A 19,129-nucleotide genomic window follows, 5' to 3' on the forward strand; every position below is an offset into this window, starting at 1 on the left:
TACCGTCAGGCATCACTTCCTCCGAGAGGCCTGCCCCTTAGGCTGGGCGGGCGCCCAGAGTTGCCTCTGTCCTGGCACGGTTCACTGCGTTTCCGAACTTCCCAGTGACGCACCTGCAGGCCCCGCTGCACCTTGGGCCTGGGAGTGCTCTCCCGGTTCCCAGCGTGCGGCCCTAAAGACGTTCTTCAAATGTTTGTCCAATGGATAAAGAACCGTGACCTCGATTTTGACGGGAGGTGGGGACAGGGAAAGACACGGGGTGGGGTTGAGAGTGTCCTTAAGATGAGTGCCACAGTCAGGTGTGCATTTCAGAAGGCCGGCCTTTGCCGAGTAGGGAGGAGGGCCCACAGAGACCCTCAGACCAGGGACAATAGGGGAATGAAGGCGGACCCAGGAAATCGATCCCCGAAAGCAAGGAGGAGTTTTTGGAATGAAGGGCCGTCAGACTTCCCTGCCTTTACTCGGGCGGTTCCTTTCACTCTGAACGAAGGTCGTTTTTATTTATCTGTCTATGGGAATCCTGATCGTGCACCTCGTCAAGGAAGCTCTCCTGGTTTCCCCAATCACAGATTATTGCTCCCTCTCTCTCCCCCTCGGAACACACTTGTCGGGCCTGTGACTATAAGGACAGTGAACGCAGGTTTGTGGAGAGGGTTCTTGGTATTGCGGAGGGGCTGCAGAAGCCTCAAGGTCCCTGCGGAGGAGGCCCAAGAGGACAGAGGGGAAGCGGCTGTGCTAGCCCCTACCTGCCCCTGGCCTTTACCCGTTCTGTCCTGCTTTCCTGCCAAACCCCTCTTTCCCCGCCTACTCCCTTCCCAGTACAAAGTCCAGGCCTGGGCGAGACACTCAATCGTCGACGGCTGGATGCGTCCCTGCGCAGCCTCCTGGTGAAAAGCAGCATGTCCGTCGGTAGTGCAAAAAAGACCTGTGAGCCCACGATGCAGCTGGACCGACTTCGCAAGCGGCTGAGAGCCGTGGCCTTCGGGGTCCTGCTTCTCCTTGTCCCGGGCCAGGGTGAGGCTCCGACGCGGGGCGGCAGGTACCGGGGTAGGATTTGCCAAATTCTGCAGAGGCAGGACCTGAGGCTGCGGAAGGAAAGGCGTCCGGGAGGTGGGAGCCGGTGGAGAGTTCCAGCACCAGAACCGTGTGAGGGATACGACGCCATCTCTGCGCCCCCTGAGGCGCAGAGAGAGTTTGGGCTGCCCCAAGTCGCACTACCCCAAGGCGCAAGCAGGCCCTAGGGGCTCTGAGCATCGCCGGGGCTGGGGAGTTATTTGGGACATTTCTCTGCGAGTGTTTGTGGTGGAGCTGGTGCTGACGGGGGTAATAACAACAATAATTATACCTTCCCGCCACCATTTGGCTCTGCCCTTGGCCAGAGGGGTGTCCTGACACCCACTGAGCCCCTCTCCACAGGAGCCCTGGGCAAGGTTACTGGCTAAGCCTACAGAAGCCCCCATCCCCCAGCCACCACATCCTACTATCAGACAGACTTAAACGTGCTTCTCTTCACCCCATGCACCCACCCCGAATGAGGGCAGGTCTTGACCTCCAGGGCAAAGGTGATCTCTCTTTGTGCCAGCCCTTACTGGTAGCCTTTATAGCTTACACTATGTGGGCACGGCACCTGGGCACAGCTCCAGCTCCTGTGCCCCCTCTTTTAAAAAAAAAAATTTATTTATTTGGCTGCGCCGGGTCTTAGTTGCAGCATGCTGGATCTTCATTGCCGCGTGCAGGATCTTCCTTGCAGCATGCGGGATCTTTAGTTGCAGCACATGGGATCTTTTAGTTGCAGCATGTGGGATCTAGTTCCCTGACCAGGGATCGAACCCACACCCCCCCCCCCCCCCCCCCGCCTTGGGAGTGTGGAGTCTTAACCACTGGGCCACTAAGGAAGTCCCCTGCGCTCCTCTTGAAGGGCGTGATCCTCTAATCCAAACGGGCTCTGCCTGTGGAACCTGATTATCCTCTCCCTTCCCAGTCGAATCTGCCTGGGTAGCGTCCACACTCAGGACTACCCCGAGGCCCAACCCATCGTGCTTCTGCCCTTACCCCTTGCTCACCAGGCTCTAAGAGGTCACTGGAACCTTGCAGCGCCACGATCTGCGAGGCCTCGCTGATGCCTCTTTCTAAAAATGTTGCTATGTTGGATGGGACCCACTTTCAGAAAAGAAGAACTGACAAGCACAGATGATGGGTCTGACCCTCTCCTTTCCCACCCAGTCCTGGCTTATAGGCAGGGACCATCTAGGTCCCCAGGGCCTTCCACACACTAACCAGGAGTTTACCCAAGAATGGATGTGTGCATGCATCCTTGGTTTTCACCCAAATGGTCACACATTGCCTCCCTTTTTGGTCCCTGGCTTTTCCACTTCCTGACACACGGAGTGACCTCTCCACATGCCCACATGGTAGAACTTATTCATAGTGTTTAATGAAAGGACTTCTCTTCAAGGAGGAAGCATCCTTGGTGTAACTAGCCTCTGCTCAGGAACATTTTAGCAGGTTTTGTCTTTTGCTATAACAAACATCAAGCATTAAAGGTCGGTGGAGGCAGTGAATTACATGGGCAGACGTTACATCCCACAAAGGACTTATGTAGACAGCGTGTTCCTCGGGAGAAGGATGAGTCTTCTGACTTGGAAAGGCATTGTTCAGTTGCCCTCTGTGGAGCATGTGAATAGCTGCTAACTCCAGCCTCACCCACACCAGGTGTCGTCAGGTGCATTCATCCACGTTAATCTAATGGGTGTAGGGTAATATAGTTCCATAAGGATTTTTTTTGTTGTTTTCTTTCTTTTTTTTTACTTTTTATTATGAAACCAGGCTCAAATCTGCCAAATTCTGCAGAAGCAGAGCCTGAGCCTGCAGGAGGAGAGGTGCCAGGGAGGTGGGAGCCAGTGGAGATAACACCAGGGGAATTGGGAGACTGACTGGATACCTCCCTGCGCCCTGAGGCACAGAGAGGGTCAGGACTGCCCGAGGTCATACAGCACTGCAGGGCTCCTCATCTGAGGTAGCAAGAATAATATAACAAACTCAGTGTACCATGATCTACCTTTAACAGTTATCAAGACCTGGGCAACTTAGTTTTGTCTGGATTATCACCTCTCCTTTGCACCATTATTTGAAGCAAATCTCAGACATCATATCACCTGTAATTTTTTTTTTTTTTTGCGGTACGCGGGCCTCTCACTGTTGTGGCCTCTCCCATTGCGGAGCACAGGCTCCGGACCGCAGGCTCAGCGGCCATGGCTTATGGGCCCAGCCACTCTGCGGCATGTGGGATCTTCCCGGACCGGGGCATAAACCCATGTCCCCTGCATCGGCAGGCGGACTCTCAACCACTGCGCCACCAGGGAAGCCCCTCACCTGTAATTTTTTTTATCATGTCCTACTAAAAGAAGAAATATATGTCTCTCATAATTTCTTAATGTAATCAAACATCTAGTCAAATATTCTTATTTCATATTATCTCATGATATTTATGACTTTTTTAAAACCATGATTTAAACAAGGTTCTTACTTTAAACATTAGTAGATGTGCTTCTTTTAATAACAGATTTGAGATATAATTCACATGGCATAACTTTTACCCATTTAAAGTGGTTTTTAGTATATTCACAGAGTTTACCACATCAATTCCCCTTTCCCCAACATTTCTGTCTCTATGAATACACCAATTCTGGAAGTATAAATGAAATAATCCAATATGTGGCCCTTTGTGACTGGCTTTTTTCACTTAGCGTATTTTCAAGGTTCATCCGTATTGTAGCATGTTCGGTACTTCTTTTTATTGCTGAATAATATTCCATTGTATAGATATGGTACATCTTATCAATCCATTTATCAGTTGATGGACATTTGGATTGTTTCCACTTTTTGGCTATTATAAATAATCCTGCTATGAACACTCATACACAAGTTTTTTTGTGGACATATGTTTTCAATTCTCTTGGGTTTATACCTAGGAGTGGGATTGCTGGGTCTGTGGTAACTCTATATTTAACCTTTTTTAAAAAAAATTAATTAATTTATTTATTTTTGGCTGTGTTGGGTCTTCGTTGCTGCGCGCGAGCTTTCTCTAGTTGTGGCGAACAGGGGCTACTCTTCGTTGCAGTGCAGTGGCTTCTCTTGTTGCGGAGCACAGGCTCTAGGTGCACGGGCTTCAGTAGTTGTGGCATACGGGCTCAGTAGTTGTGGTGCACGGGCTTAGCTGCGGCATGTGGGATCTTCCCGGACCAGGGCTCGAACCCGTGACCCCTGCGTTGGGAGGCGGATTCTTAACCACTGCGCCACCAGGGAAGTCCTATGTTTAACCTTTTGAAAAACTGCCAGGGTGTTTTCCAAAGCACCTGCACCATTCTCCCTTCCCACCGGCAATATACAAAGGTTCCAGTTTTTCCACATCCTTTCCAATATTTATTATTATCTATCTTTTTGAAGTATTTCATGAGTCTCTTTCAATCTTCAGATTCCTCCTCTGCCTCTCTTTTATTTTTCTTGTAATTTTGTTGCTGTGTTGAAGAAACCAGTTTGTTCTGGAGAGTATCCCAGAGTTTGAGGGTTTTTTTGTTTTTGTTTTTGTTTTTCCTGAAGTATAGTTGATTTATAATGTTGTATTAGTTTCAGGCGTACAGTAAAGTGGTTCAGTTATATATATTATATATTCAGAATGTTTTCCCTTATAGATTATTACAAGATATTGAGTATAACTCCCTGTGCTATACAATAGGTCCTTGTTGGTTATTTTATATATAGTACTGTGCTTGTGTTAATCCCCAAATCCTAATTTATCCCTCCCCCCTTTGTCCCTTTGGTAACCATAAGTTTGTTTTCTATGTCTGTGAGTCACTGTTTTGTAAATAAGTTCATCTGTATCATTTTTTTTAGATTCCACATATAACAGAGTTTGGGTCTTGCTGATTACATCCCTAGGGTGTCTTTTAACTGTTTCTCTGTCCCCTGTATGCCTGTAAACTTGTATTTATATTCCAGAGGCTTGATCAGATTCAGATTTTAGGTTTTGCTTTGTTTTGTTTGGGGACAAGACTACTTCATATGTGGTGCAGTGGACTTCCAACAGAAAACATACAATGTCTGATTGTCTTGCTTTCTGTGACAAAATAAGTTGTTGACATCACAGTCAGATTTCAGTGTGCATTTCTCTTAGCATGAGTGAGATGAACATCTCCTCATTTGTGTAAGAGCCGTTTACTGGTATTCCTTATTCTGTCTGAACATATTCTTTCACCAAATATGCGTAGCTGGCATATTTCTTATTCATTTATAGAAATTCTTTATCTATTAAGAATATCAGCTCTGGGCTTCCCTGGTGGCGCAGTGCTTAAGAATCCGCCTGCCAATGCAGGGGACACGGGTTCGACCCCTGGTCCGGGAAGATCCCACATTCCATAGAGCAAGTAAGCCCGTGTGCCACAACTACTGAGCCTGCACTCTAGAGCCCGCGAGCCACAACTACTGAAGCCCGTGCACCCAGAGCCCGTGCTCTGCAACAAGAGAAGCCACCGCAATGAGAAGCCCGTGCACCGCAATGAAGAGTAGCCCCCGCTCGCCGCAACTAGAGAAAGCCCATGCACAGCAACAAAGACCCAACACAGCAAAAAATAAATAAATTAATTAAAAAAACAAAAATAATAATATCAGCTTTTTCTCTGTTAGGGGACTTTCAATCTCTTCCTGCCTCCCTGATCCCCATAGCAGAGCAGGCTGTGCTTTTTATGTTCTAGACACAGCTGCCCTTCTCTTTGTAGTTCTCCTCATACTATCACTCTTTGTTTGGAGGATACTTTCTTTATGTCATTCTTGCCACCTAGAGTGTGAGATCCTTAAGGACAGGAATCTTGTCTGTCCGATTCCCACAGTTCTCCTACTGCCTCCTAGGACCTGGCACACAGTGAGCAGAAAGGACACTCTCACTCCATCAAGCTCATTTGTGACTATTTGTTTGAGGCTAAACTATGGGGCTAAACCACGGTGCCGAGCCCCAAGGAGCCTCAGTGAGCATGGTGGAAAAGGCTGGGGCAGTGAAGGCAGTTGCGGGTGGGGGGCTCAGAGTTACAGGCAGGAAATCTGTAAAGCTCAGTGTCCCTTGAGCTGAGCTGAGGACAGGAAGGAGGTGGCGACATCAACAGTCTGGAAGGGCGGCTAAATGGGGAGACCCAACCCTGATGTCCATCTCTCTGCCCACAGGCCAGGACTCTGCCAGCCCCGTGCGGACCACGCACACGGGCCAGGTGCGGGGGAGCCTCGTCCATGTGAAGAACACTGATGTGGGGATCCACACCTTCTTGGGAATTCCCTTTGCCAAGCCACCTCTAGGGCTGTTGCGGTTTGCGCCCCCGGAGCCCCCGGAATCTTGGAGTGGTATAAAGGATGGGACCTCCCACCCAGCCAAGTAAGCAGGGGGTCCAGGGAACTCTAAGCCCTGGGATAGAGGGTACTCTGAGCTCTGGGCCAGGCTGCAGTTGTCATTTCATGTCATTTCAAAACAGCCAGTTTTCCCTCTGAGTTTGGTGGATTTTCACATGCATTTTTCTGATAAGCATGCAGGGGCTTGGAAGGGTGAAGTAACTTTCCCAGACTGAGGGCTTAGCACTCAAAGAGCATTAGCTCCACAAGCTGAAGGGACAAGCAGAGACACACAGCTCCCTAGGTTCTGGTTGTGGCAGGTGATCTCTGCCACCAGAGGAGGTGTCTCTGGGAGAGGTTTGAACCTCGTAGGAGCTCCTGACTCTAGCAGCAGACACTGTAGATCCCTGAGGAGCAGAAGACCCCACTCTGCACAGTCACTGTGCCAACCGACAGGGCCAGATGCCGTTGACCAAGGGGCGTGTATATGTTCTTGAAACTGGAAACTGTGGGAGTGATGAGGTTCCCTGAGAGTCTGACTTGGGATGAGGGATGTCCCACTGCCCTTCTCATGAGAAATTAATCCATTCCTTTTGGCAGCACATGTATACAGGCTACTCCCCTGTTCCAGGTCTACCTGAGTACAGTGATATGGTGGTGAATGTCAACACATGCAACCAATCGTTCTCATAGAGACCCTCCAGAGTCAAGATTTCTCATCCTCAGGAGGATTGATATCCAAGGCCCTCATAAGCTTGAGGCCTCCTGGAAGACTAGGCTCCATCCCAGCTTCCCCAGAGTCTGTGGCCTGTAGCTTGGTGCAAAGGGGCTTTAGGGAGGGATCACACGTGAGTGAGGTATCAGAGGAAGTGGGACTAAGGGTAGTTGGGAGCATATCTGGGCCCAGGATCTGGTTATGGCCACAGCATGGCCCCAGGACTGACTGCCTGCCACGGTCACCAGGTGTCTGCAGGACTTCGCTAGCGTGAAAAGAATGACTCTGAAACTACTGAATGTGACCCTGCCTTCTACCTCCATGTCTGAAGACTGCCTGTACCTCAACATCTACACACCTGCGCATTCCCATGAGGGCTCTAAGCTGCCTGTGAGTGTCAGGCCACAGCTGGCTAAGGGGTGGGAGGACATTTCTTCTGCAGAAGATTGAAAAGAACAAGATCAGCCTGGGCCCCACTGCAGTGTGGACCCTGTTAAGAAGCTTCTTACTATCAGATCCAAGAGAGTATTTCTTACCCAGCATGGGTGGCTGATGCCTGGGCACAGGGTCACAGAACCCTGGCTGCTCCCAGACGTCAGAAACTGTGGCCCTGGTAGGGACCCAGGACCTATACCCAACCAACTCATACCCAGGACCCACTCAGGTGCTGAGGGATGCACTTTGCGGTGGCCGGAGACCCCAGCCATGGATTATCTGTTGGGCCAATGAGAATAGAGCACACTTGTAATTAATGTGCATGCATGTGGGGTGATCAGAGAGACATCCCTTTTCTTTCCATGTCAGAGAGGGTTCTGGGAGAAATGGAGCCGGGCTTCGGTATGTGGGACGGGCCCCAAAGTGTGGGAGGCCCGGTTTTCCTGATAGAACTTGGGTTGCCTTCAGCCTAGGTCGTGAAGACACCACTTTGTCTTGCTGGAGTTCTGTCCGCGTGGCTAGGAGGACAGAGCCAAAGTGGTGGTTGGTTTAGGTAGCAGCGCTGATGGGCTTTGGGCTTGGTGGGAGCCATATGGTGTCTGTGCCTTGGATTCGCCAGGTGATGGTGTGGATCCACGGTGGTGGCTTTGTCATGGGCATGGCTTCCACGTATGACGGCTCTGCTCTGGCGGCCTTCGAGGACGTGGTGGTGGTCGTTATCCAGTACCGCCTGGGTTTGCTGGGCTTCTTCAGGTGAGACTGGGGCTGGGCTCGGCAACGCAGGCTGATGGAGCCAGGACACTCCCATGACCCTCATCCCTGCCACCTCTCAGCACTGGAGACAAACACGCAACTGGCAACTGGGGCTACCTGGATCAAGTGGCCGCACTACGCTGGGTCCAGCAGAATATCATCTACTTTGGAGGCGACCCTGACCATGTCACCATTTTTGGCGCGTCTGCGGGTGGCATGAGCGTGTCTTTGCATGTTGTGTCCCCCATGTCCAAAGGACTCTTCCACTGTGCCATCATGGAGAGTGGCGTGGCCCTGCTGCCCAACTTCACCGCCAACTCATCTGACGTGGTCTCCACAGTGAGTGCCCCCAACCGTGGGAAGCCCAGACCTGCTGCCCCATCTCTTACCTCTCAGCCTCCATTACTCTCTCTGTTAAATGGGGATAACAAGGACTCCCCTGCCATCAGAGGACCTTGGAAACAGCCACCTATGTGGGGATTGTTCAAGGGTCAGAATTCACAGACCTCTGTCAGTGCAGAGGCTGAGTGCATTCTGTGGCCCACAAGACTGCTGCGCTGGGGGCCCCCATCATAGGCAGGACCATCTAGGCAGGTGGGATGGCCCCCCTGGCAGAGTCCTCTGAGCATCAGGGAAGTTGGAACAATTTCAAAACTGTAGGAATCCATTCACAATACTCTGTGAGATTTGGGGTACACCTGCCTCCAACTGGGGCACTGGGCAAACCTCTCTCCCCTACCTGGAAGCATGAGCCAGCCGCTGCCTGGTCTCTTTACAGGTGGTGGCCAACCTGTCTGCCTGTGGCCAGGTTGACTCAGAGGCCCTGGTGGACTGCCTGCGGCACAAGAGTGAAGAGGAGATTCTGGCCATCAGCAAGGTTTGACTGATGGACATGGCTGTGGAGGGAAGGGTCCAGTAGGTGTGGGGCAGGCAAGCCTGGGTGCCCTTCATCCTCCCTGGGCAAGTTACTGTAGCTCCTCACCTTGGTGTCCTCACAGCCCTGGATGGGAAATCGAGGCCAGGCCATGCTGAGGCAGGTATAGGACCTGCTGGGGTGGGTGTGAGCATTCTGGGACGAGCCCGGAAGGGGTGGAAGATGTCTGCGGCATCAGAAATTGTCTGCAACCTGACCTTGAGTGTCCCTTAGCCCTTCAGCATCATCCCTGGCCTGGTGGACGGGATCTTCCTGCCCAAGCACCCCCAGGAGCTGCTGGCCTCTGCCGACTTGCACCCTGTCCCCAGCATCATTGGTGTAAACAGCGATGAGTACAGTTGGATCCTCCCCTCGGTGAGGCCCACTCCCAAGCCTCCAGGTGCGGGGGAGCCCATCCAGGGGGAAGGCCTCGGGGCTTCGTAGCTCCAGGCCCATCCTATCTCCAACTCGACTCCCCCACCACCCAGTTCATGAACAATTCTGACGCCCAGAAGGAAATGGACAGAGAGACCATAAAGGATGACTTGCAGAAAATATCAAAAATGATGGTGAGGTTCCTGGGGACCTGCCCACATGGGGAGGGGGCTCCTTTCCTCTCCCAAGGCACGGGAAACCCAGCCCCCAGATATCCTGTGCATGCAGCACCCCTCGCCCAGAGCTTGGCCCCTTTCCCCGATTCCCTATCCCATCCCAGGATCCGTCTCCTGGTCCTGCCTCTGCTGCGTCCCGGCCCCGCCAGCCTGCCTAACCTGCCTCTTCCTGATCCCCTGGCGCAGATGATGCCGCCTGAGTTTGGTGACCTGTTGATGGAGGAGTACATAGGGGACAGTGAGGACCCCCAGACCCTCCGAATCCAGTTCCATGAGATCCTGGGGGACTGCATCTTCGTGATCCCTGCACTCCAAGTAGCAAAGTTGCAGTGTGAGTACATCTGCACTAAGGCCAGACTGGCTAGGGGGCCACTCAGAGCTGCAGGTGCCAGATGAGGTCTACTGGTGTCCAAAACCTAGACCATGTCTATTTATTGGTGCCCGGCACTTGATATCCTTCATCGTGGTAAATCCTCATGGCTAGTCTAAGGGACAGACATTTACCCCATTTTACGGAGGAGGAAACATGTTCAGTGACCTTCAGTGACTTGCCTAAAACCATAGCCTAGGAAGTTCCAAGGCCACAATTTGAACCCAGGCCCTTCCCACTGCCCTTGCTCCAGCCTGGGGCTCCTCCACCCCACTGTCCAGATTCCAACCAGCTTTGGACTTAGCTATGTCATCACCATGGGTGATGCAAGAAAGCTCCAGGTGAGGGGCTGCCAGGTCACGGCCCGTCTTCCGCACCTCCCCAGGTTCCTCTGCCCCTGTCTACTTCTACGAGTTCCAGCATCAGCCGAGCTTCTTCAGGGATTTCAGGCCGAGCTACGTGAGGGCAGACCATGGAGATGAGGTTCACTTCATCTTCAGAAGTCTTTTCGGGAGCAGCCACAGTGAGTCTTCCTAGGTGGGGGTCTCTCAGAGGCTCCTCATTCCCAGGATGTGGGATGGGACATTGGCTAAGACCCTGAGTGAGGGTGATTGCCCTCACTGTACAGACGAGGAAACTGAGGCTCAGCGGGAGGAGGGGATCAGGTGTCCAAGACGTGACAGCTAGAAAGATTGAGCTTGAATTGGAGTGTAGCATTCTTCAGACTGGAACCCGTGCTCCCTCCACCTCTCCCCACCCTGACCTTGGGTTTCTGGCATGGGTGCAGAGGGGGTGTTTGAAAGGCCTCTTTCTTTCTTCCTTCCTTCCTCCCTCCCTCCCTCCCTCTCTCCCTCCCTCTCTCCCTCCCTCTCTCTCTCTCTCTCTCTTTCTTTCTTCCTTTTTTCCTTCCTTTTCTTTCCTCCCTCCCTCCTTTCTTTCTTTCTTCCTTCCTTTCTCTCTCTCTTTCTTTCCTTCCCTTCCTTCATTCCTTCCTTCCTTGCTTTCTTTCTTTTTCATATTTCTTTCTTTTTTTTTTTTTTTTTTTTGCGGTACGTGGGCCTCTCACTGTTGTGGCCTCTCCTGTTGCGGAGCACAGGCTCTGGACGCGCAGGCTCAGCAGCCATGGCTCACGGGCCCAGGCGCTCCGCGGCATGTGGGATCTTCCCAGACCGGGGCACGAACCCGTGTCCCCTGCATCGGCAGGCAGACTCTCAACCACTGCGCCACCAGGGAAGCCCCATATTTATTTCTTAAATGGCCTTCTGCTGTCAGAAGAAGGGAGCCTTCTGGGTCAGGGATGAGCCCAGTGTTGGGTCAGCCAGAGGCCGGGATGAATATATGGGGTTTGGGCAAGGAGAGGGCCTGGGGAGCGGGCAGAGAGCCAGGCCTTGGGATGGCAGGGAGGAGCCTGGGATGGGGTGAGGGGGAATGACCCACATGCCGGACTGGAGTTGCCCTGACTTGGACCCTTGTCCTCTTGCTCTGTAGTCCAACTCACTGAGGAGGAGGAGCTGCTGAGCAGGAAGATGATGAAGTATTGGGCCAACTTTGCTCGAAATGGGTGAGATGTCACACTCCTACTTTAACCTCCACGGTGGGGAGGGCAGGGCTTGAGCCCATCCTGGGCTCCCCTTGTCTGTGGTGACTTCATTAGCGGATGTGTCCTTAATTGCATGGCAGCCCCCTCCCCAGCTCCAGGAACCTCCTGGACAGAAAGGGGCCTTATGGGTGCTGGACACTCATTCCATCTTGGGGTGACCTGGATGGGGGGTGACAGTGCTGTTATCTGCAGAGCCTCCCTCTATCAGGAAGGGACAGAGGCCGCCCTGTCCCCTGCGGAGCTGACGCTCTGGTGGGAGGTAGTTTCTTTCCTCCTTCTGGAACCCCACCCCCATTCCCCAAGCTTGTTTGGCTGCCTTGCCTGACCCCCGTCACGGTGCTCTGTCTGGGCTGGGTAGGGCCCAGAGTGACCTTCACACTGCCCCACGGGAGGGCATGTCTACAGGAACCCCAACGGCGAGGGTCTGCCCCACTGGCCTGTGTTCAACCAGGAGGAGCAGTACATGCAGCTGAACACGCAGCCTGCAGTGGGCCGAGCCCTGAAGGCCCACAGGCTGCAGTTCTGGACGAAGATCCCACCCCAGAAGATACGGGAGCTAATGGAGGCCAAGGAGAAGCACACAGAACTGTAACTGCCTGCGTCTGGGGGGAGGGGGGGGAGGGGGGGGCTTGAGTGTAGGTGGGGGTCTGCTGGATGTGCCCACACACACCCAGTGAGGAGCCAGTAGTTTTTTCCTTCATTCACATAGCCATTCATTCATTCATTCATTTGTCTACCCATCCATCCATCCAGCAAACATTGAAGAACCTACTGCATGATGTTCCCAAGCCTGCCATGGGTCCTCTCTTGTTAGACACAATCCATAAACCCTCCCAGGAAGCTGGATGAGCGAACCCCAATGGAAGTTTACCTTCCTCAACACCCCACTGGGCCCTGGGCCCTATCCTCCCTTCCTCACCTCCACTCCCGCCCCACTCTCTTTCTCTTCTCCCTCTGAAGGAAGGTGCTTTGGGGCATGTCGCCCACACTTGGCTCTCAGCAAGGCCCCCATGCTTTCCATCTGTAAATGGCCAATAGGAAGCCTGGATACCAGGAGCCTGGGAGCTCTGAGATCTCAGCCCCACTGAGGCTCCCAACTACTAAGAATGTAAATGTCCCTGTCCCCACTCATTGTCCCCCTAGATTAAGTGTCGTCTATCATTGACATTTAAACAACCTACTGATTCACTTATCAGTGTCCCACGGAGGTAACTGACCCCATTTTTTGTAGGAACTCAGAGTGGGCTTGTCCATGGGTCCCTGGAGCCTGGACCAGCTGCCCACTGGCCAGGAGAAGCAGGCAGGTTCCTCAGTCACTGCCTCGGGAAGTTTGTCTCCATTCTCAGTGGTTCTGCAGACACTGTAGGGCCCAAGCTTTACATGACTGTAGCACATCCATGGAGATGTTTATCTGTGGGATGTTTCCTGGAAGTAGGATTGAGGGGTCAGAAGATCCAGGCATATCTAGGGGAAGAGACTCTTGTCGGCTGGCTCCCAAGGGCCTCTTCATCCAGGGAGGTCTCCTCTTGCCTTTTAGAATTCCCCTTGCTACCCTGCCCCCCTCCCCCACCCCCTCTGCTGAGCATCACCCAACTCACCAATTCACTGTGGTATCCACGTGATTAGTTTTCCTACTTATCTCATTGTTTTCCCCAAACTTTTATTCCCCCTGCACCATCTCCCGCCCACAAAAAAACCCTATCTTACATTTTATCTCAATATGTAGAGGTACCAGTTATGTTCACTCTGCCTGTTTGTGCCACCAAAGCACTTTCTCTCTATTATTAAGAAGCTGTATCCCTCTTCTCATAGATCCAGGACTCCCTATCTCTGACCCTCTGGGCACCAGGTTTCCCAGGAGGAAGGTCCCCCTTCTTTCTGCCCCACCATAGAGCCTCCTGAAGTTGGGCTTGAAGGCTGGAGATTCCTGCATTGCCAACTATGGCCACCAGATGGCAGACTAGCATTAACCTTAAGCTTGAGATGACCAACTCTGGAGCCAGAAGGAGCTTTCCTTCCAAAGAACACTGCCTGGTGCTAATGCTTCCCCCCCTTCCCCCCCCCCCCCCCCCCCGCATCCTGAAAGCATTTATTGAGCACCTGTGGCATGCATGCCTCTGTTTTTCAGTACTGCGTATGCACAGTATACTTCCCAAAAGTGGATTCCCAGAACTAGTTTTTAGGACTAGTTTTAGTTAATCTTATTTTTTTTAACAGCTTTATTATGGAATAATTTACATACAATCAAATTCACCCATTTTAGGTGTACAGTTTGATAAATTGGGATAAATGTATAAGACATACAACCACCATCACATCAAGTTTTAGGATGCATCCATTGCTCAGAAAAGTTCCTTTAGGAACTTCCCTAGTGGTCCAGTTGTTAGGACTTCGCCTTCTGATGTGGGGGGTGTGGGTTCGATCCCTGGTTGGGGAGCTGGGATCCCACATGCCTCGTGGCCAAAAAGCCAAAACATAAAATAGAGGCAATATTGTAACAAATTCGATAAAGACTTTAAAAATGATCCACATCAAAAAAAAAAAAAATCTTAAAAAAAAAAAGTTCCTTTACCCCACTTTGCACTGCCCTGACCCTGGTCCCTCACAACCACTAAATCGCTTTCTGTTGCTATAGTTTGCCTTTTCTAAAATGTCATAGAAATGAAATCATTCTTTTACCAGCTTCTGTCTCTTAGCATAATGTTTTTGAGGTTCAACTAGTAGTTCTCTTTTCTTGCTGAATAGTATTCCATATATGACATGCCACGTTTTATCCATTCATCCATTGATGGACATCTGAGTGATTTCTATTTTTTGGCTATTTTCAATAAAGTTGCTATGAACATTTTCAGATAAGTCCTTGTGTGGACGTATGCTTTCGTTTTGTAAATAGTAAATAGCTAAGAGTGGAATCGCAGGGTCATATGGAGAGTGTATGCTTAACTTTTAAAGAAGGTGCCAAACTGTCTTCCAAATTGACTGTTCCATTTCTGCACGCCCACCGGCCATATAGGTGGGGTCCAATTGTTCCAGACCCTTGCCAACACTTGGTCTTATCAGTCTTTTACATTTGATTAATTTAATGGGTATGTAGTGGCATCTCGTTGTGGTTGGTTACCTGCCTCTCTCTCTCTCTTTCTCAGTCTCCCTCTTTCTCATGAGGCCCTGAATGTACCTGTGTGTCAAGGTTATGGGAGAGGGAACAGCCCCACCAGGGAGGCTTCCAAAGAGGATTCAGGAAGCTGCACTGGTTATTTCTGGCAGAAGTTTGATCCTCAGGCTCTCCAACTCGAGGTGCCAGCGGGAACCCCAGGAGAGGATCTGGCACCTAGTCCAGGCATGACCCTCACCCTGTCCCTCATTGAATCAGCACATCCAACTGTTGGAATCAGCAAATATTTGCCAGCGCCTCATACTCTCCACCCATCCCCTCACCTCCCACTCCCGGCCAGCCGTGTTCCTGACACTGAGGCCCAGAGGTAAGTCCTGCCCCGCCTTGGAGTGGGAGTCCCCCAAGCCAGCAGAGAGACAGACACCCTGAGAGACCCTGTCCTGACACAAGAACAGGCTCCCATTGGCTCTGGTTTCTCGCCTCGTGTTTTCACAATGTAACCTCACTTTAACCCTATGAGGTTGGTTCCTGTTATCATCACTGTTTCATGGATGACAAAACTAGGCCCAGAGCTGTGAAGTAACTTGTATTAGGTCACACAGCTGCCACTGGGCAGAGCCAGGATTCGAGTGCAGGAGGTCTGGCTCTTAAGTCACATCTTCCCTGCATTTGGAATGGGATTCGAGTTGTTAATAGCAGTCTTCCTGCCCCCTTTCCTCCATCATCCCTACCCGGGTCTCAGGGCCACTGGAGGGTAGTGCCCTGCTTCTGCCCTGTCATTTGAGGGTCCTCCAAGAGAGCAGGCCTACCTGAGAGTCACCCCCAACATACACCCTGGGTATCCTCAGTCCTCGGGCCCCTTGGCAGAGCTGCTCAGGCCCAAGGTGCTGAGGCTCTATAACGGCATCATCCAACCACTGTGGAAAAGAGCTTGTTTGTTTTTCAGAACATTAAACACAGAATTACCTTATGACCAGCAATTCCATTCCTAGCTATACAGTCAAGAGAAATGAAAACATAGGACCACAGAGAAATGTATAAATAAATGTTTATAGCAGTATTATTCATAATAGTCAAAAGGTAGAAACAACCCAAATGCCCTTCGATGAATGAATGGATAAAAAAATTGTGGTGCAGCCACAGTGAAATATTATTCGGCCATGAAAAAGGAATGAAGTACTGATATGTGCTGCAACTTAGATGAACCTCAAAAACATGGTGCTAAGTGAAAGAAGCCAGACACAAAAGGTCACATATCGTATGATTGCTTTTATGTGATACATCCAGGATAGGTAAATCCATAGCGGCAGAGAGCAGATTAATGGTTATCAGGTCATCAGGGGATGGGGGTATTGGTGTGTGAGGTGAGGGGGGTAGGGGTGGGAATGGAGAGTGACTGCTTAATGGGTACAGGGTGTATTGCTGGGGAAGTGAAAGAGTTTTGTAACTAGAGAGATGTGATAGTTACACAAAATTGCAAACACACTAAATGCCACTGAATTGTATACTTTATAATGGTTTATTGTATGTTATGTGAATTTCCATAAACTGTACATTTTTCAGCCAACTAGCTGTTTACTAAATATCCATGATGAAAGCTTTAGCCATGGAAAGTAACTCATATACCTTATGGAGACCTCTCCATTTCTTACATGTCGCCATTGGCGTAACACTTTCTGAAACTGCTCTGCCGATTTAAACTGCCACCAGCAAAGTCTACAGGTGTCTTGTTTTGTTTTGGAAGTACTGCACGGCTTGCAGGATCTTAGTTCCCCAGCCGGGGATCAAACCCATGCCCCTTGCAGTGGAAGCGCGGAGTCCTAACCACTGGACCGCCAGGGAAGTCCCTGGAGTCTACAAGTTTCATTGCAACTTTACCAGCATTTGCAGACCACAATTTTTAAATGTCAACTTTTTAAAAAAATATAAATTTATTTATTTTTGGCTGCGTTGGGTCTTCGTGGCTGTGTGCGGGCTGTCTCTAGCTGCGGCGAGCAGGGGCCACTCTTAGTTGCGGTGCGCAGGCCTTTCAATGCAGTGGCCTCTCTTGTTGCGGAGCACGGGCTCCAGGCGCGGGGGGCTTCGGCACCCGCGGCTCGCGGACTCCAGAGCGCAGGCTCAGCAGTTGTGGCACACGGGCCCAGTTGCTCTGCGCAATGTGGGATCATCCCGGACCAGGGATCGAACCCGTGTCCCCTGCATTGGCAGGCAGACTCTTAACCACTGCACCACCAGGGAAGCCCAAATCTCAACTTTTTTTTTTTAATGTAATTTACATACCATAACATTTACCCCTTTAAAGTGTACAGCTCAGTGGCTTTTAGTATATTCACAAAGTTGTGCAACCATCACCACTATCTTATTCCAGAACATTTGCATCAGCATCACCCAAAAACAAGCCGGTGCCCATTAGCAGTCACTTCCCATCCCTCCCTGCACCACCCCCCCCCCCCCGAGCCCCTGATAATCACGCATCTACTTTCTGTCAAATCTATGGATTTGCCTATTCTGGACATTTCATAGTATAGAATCACACAATATATGGGTTTTGGGTTTTTTGGGGGGGGTTGTTTGGTTTTTAAATATTGTTTATTTACTTTGGCTGTGCCAGGTCTTAGTTGCGGCATGCGGGATCTTTTAGTTGCGGCATGCAAACTCTTAGTTGTGGCATGCATGTAGAATCTAGTTCCCCAAGCAGGGATGGAACTGGGCCCCCCTGCATTGGGGGCTCAGAGTCTTACCCACTGGACCACCAGGGAAATCCCAGTATATGGTTTTTTGTGTATGACTCCTTTCATCTAATATAATGTTTTCAAGGTTCATGTATGTTGTAACAGATATCAGTACTTCATTCCTTTCTGTGGCTGAATAGTCTACTGTATGGATATACCACATTTTGTTTATCCATCCATCAGTTGATAGGCAGTTGGGTTGTTTCCACATTTTTGGCTCTTATGGATTCCCCTACTAAGAACATTTATGTACCAGTTTTTGTGCAAACATATGACTTAATTTCTCTTGGTTAGATACTTAGGAATGGAAACTCTGGGTCATATAGCAACTCTTTGTTTCATCATTTCAGGAACTGCTGAACTGTTTTCCAAAGTAGCTGCACCATTTTACGTTCCCACCAGCAGTGTGTGAGGATTTCAATCACTCCACATCCTTGCCGATGCTTGTTAATATCTTTTGTTTTGATTGTAGTCATCCCAATGGGTGTGAAGTGGTATCTCATTGTGGTTTTGAGTTGCACTTCCCTAGTGACTAAAATAGTGAACATCTTTTCATGCGCTTATTGGCCCTTTTTATATCTCCTTTGGAGAAATGTCTTCTGAAATCTTTTGACCATTTGGATTATTTGCCTTTTTATTGTTGAGTGGTAAAGATTTACGTATATTCTAGATACAAGTCTCTTATCCAGTATATGATTTGCAACTATTTTTCCCATTCTGTGGGTTGTCTTTTCACTTTGCTGACAGTAACCTTTGCAACACAAAAAATTCTTTATTTTGATGAGGTTTAATTTATTTTTTCTTTTGTTGCTTGGCCTTTTTGTGTCATATCTAAAAAATGATTGCTTAATCCAAGGTCATAAAGATTTACCTCTATGATTTCTTCTAAGAATTTTATAGTTTTAGCTGTTACATGAATGAATTACATTCATCTGAAGTTAATTTTTGTATATGGTATGAATTAGGGATTCTTTTGCATGTGGTTATCCAGCTGTCCCTGCATCTTTTGCTGAAAAAAACCTATTCTTTACTTATTGAACTGTCTTGGTGCCCTTACTGAAAATCAATTGGTCATGAATGAAGGAACTTGTTTCTGGGCTTTCAGTTCTACTCTGTTAATTTTTATGTCTATCCTTATGCTACTACCACACTATCTTGATTACTGTAGTTTTGTAGTAAGTTTTGAAATTGGGAAGTGTGATTCCCCAGCTTTGTTCTTCTTTTTCAGGGTTGCTGTATTATTTTGCCAGAGTTGCCATAACAAAGGACCACAGTCTGGGTGACTTAAACAAGAGAAGTTAATTGTCTCACAATCCTAGAGGCTACAAGTCTGAAATCAAGGTGTTAGCAGGGTTGGTTCCTTCTGAGTGCTATGTGAGAGAATCCATGCCTCTTTCCTAGTTTCTGGTAGCCTCACACATTCCTTGGCTTATAGATGGCATTCTCCCTCTGGCTTCACATTGTCTTCCCTCTGACCCGTCTGTCTCTGTGTCCAAATTTCCCCCTTTTACAAGGA

The 19,129-nt window shown here is 49.9% G+C and overlaps 1 protein-coding gene across 2 annotated transcripts; it reads left to right on the forward strand.

Annotated features, from left to right (window-relative positions):
* Window positions 1-171: 171 nt before the first annotated feature.
* Window positions 172-19,119, forward strand: LOC132415839 (cocaine esterase-like). 2 transcript variants are annotated; one of them, XM_059998959.1, is made up of 15 exons: window positions 172-236; window positions 820-1,014; window positions 6,214-6,418; window positions 7,336-7,477; window positions 8,142-8,275; window positions 8,356-8,614; window positions 9,054-9,152; window positions 9,423-9,563; window positions 9,677-9,757; window positions 9,986-10,130; window positions 10,555-10,692; window positions 11,658-11,730; window positions 12,175-12,357; window positions 14,913-15,248; window positions 18,842-19,119. In XM_059998959.1, the coding sequence occupies exons 2-15, from the start codon at window positions 900-902 to the stop codon at window positions 18,894-18,896; spliced, it is 2,106 nt and encodes a 701-aa protein (XP_059854942.1). In that variant the 5' UTR covers window positions 172-236; window positions 820-899; the 3' UTR covers window positions 18,897-19,119. The 2 variants fall into 2 exon arrangements, with proteins under 2 accessions (XP_059854942.1, XP_059854943.1); XM_059998960.1 differs by having other exon boundaries at window positions 173-236; window positions 17,964-19,119.
* Window positions 19,120-19,129: the final 10 nt, after the last annotated feature.

Source organism: Delphinus delphis, chromosome 20, assembly GCF_949987515.2.
Source record: "Delphinus delphis chromosome 20, mDelDel1.2, whole genome shotgun sequence".
In the NCBI taxonomy this organism is placed as follows: Eukaryota; Metazoa; Chordata; class Mammalia; order Artiodactyla; family Delphinidae; genus Delphinus; species Delphinus delphis.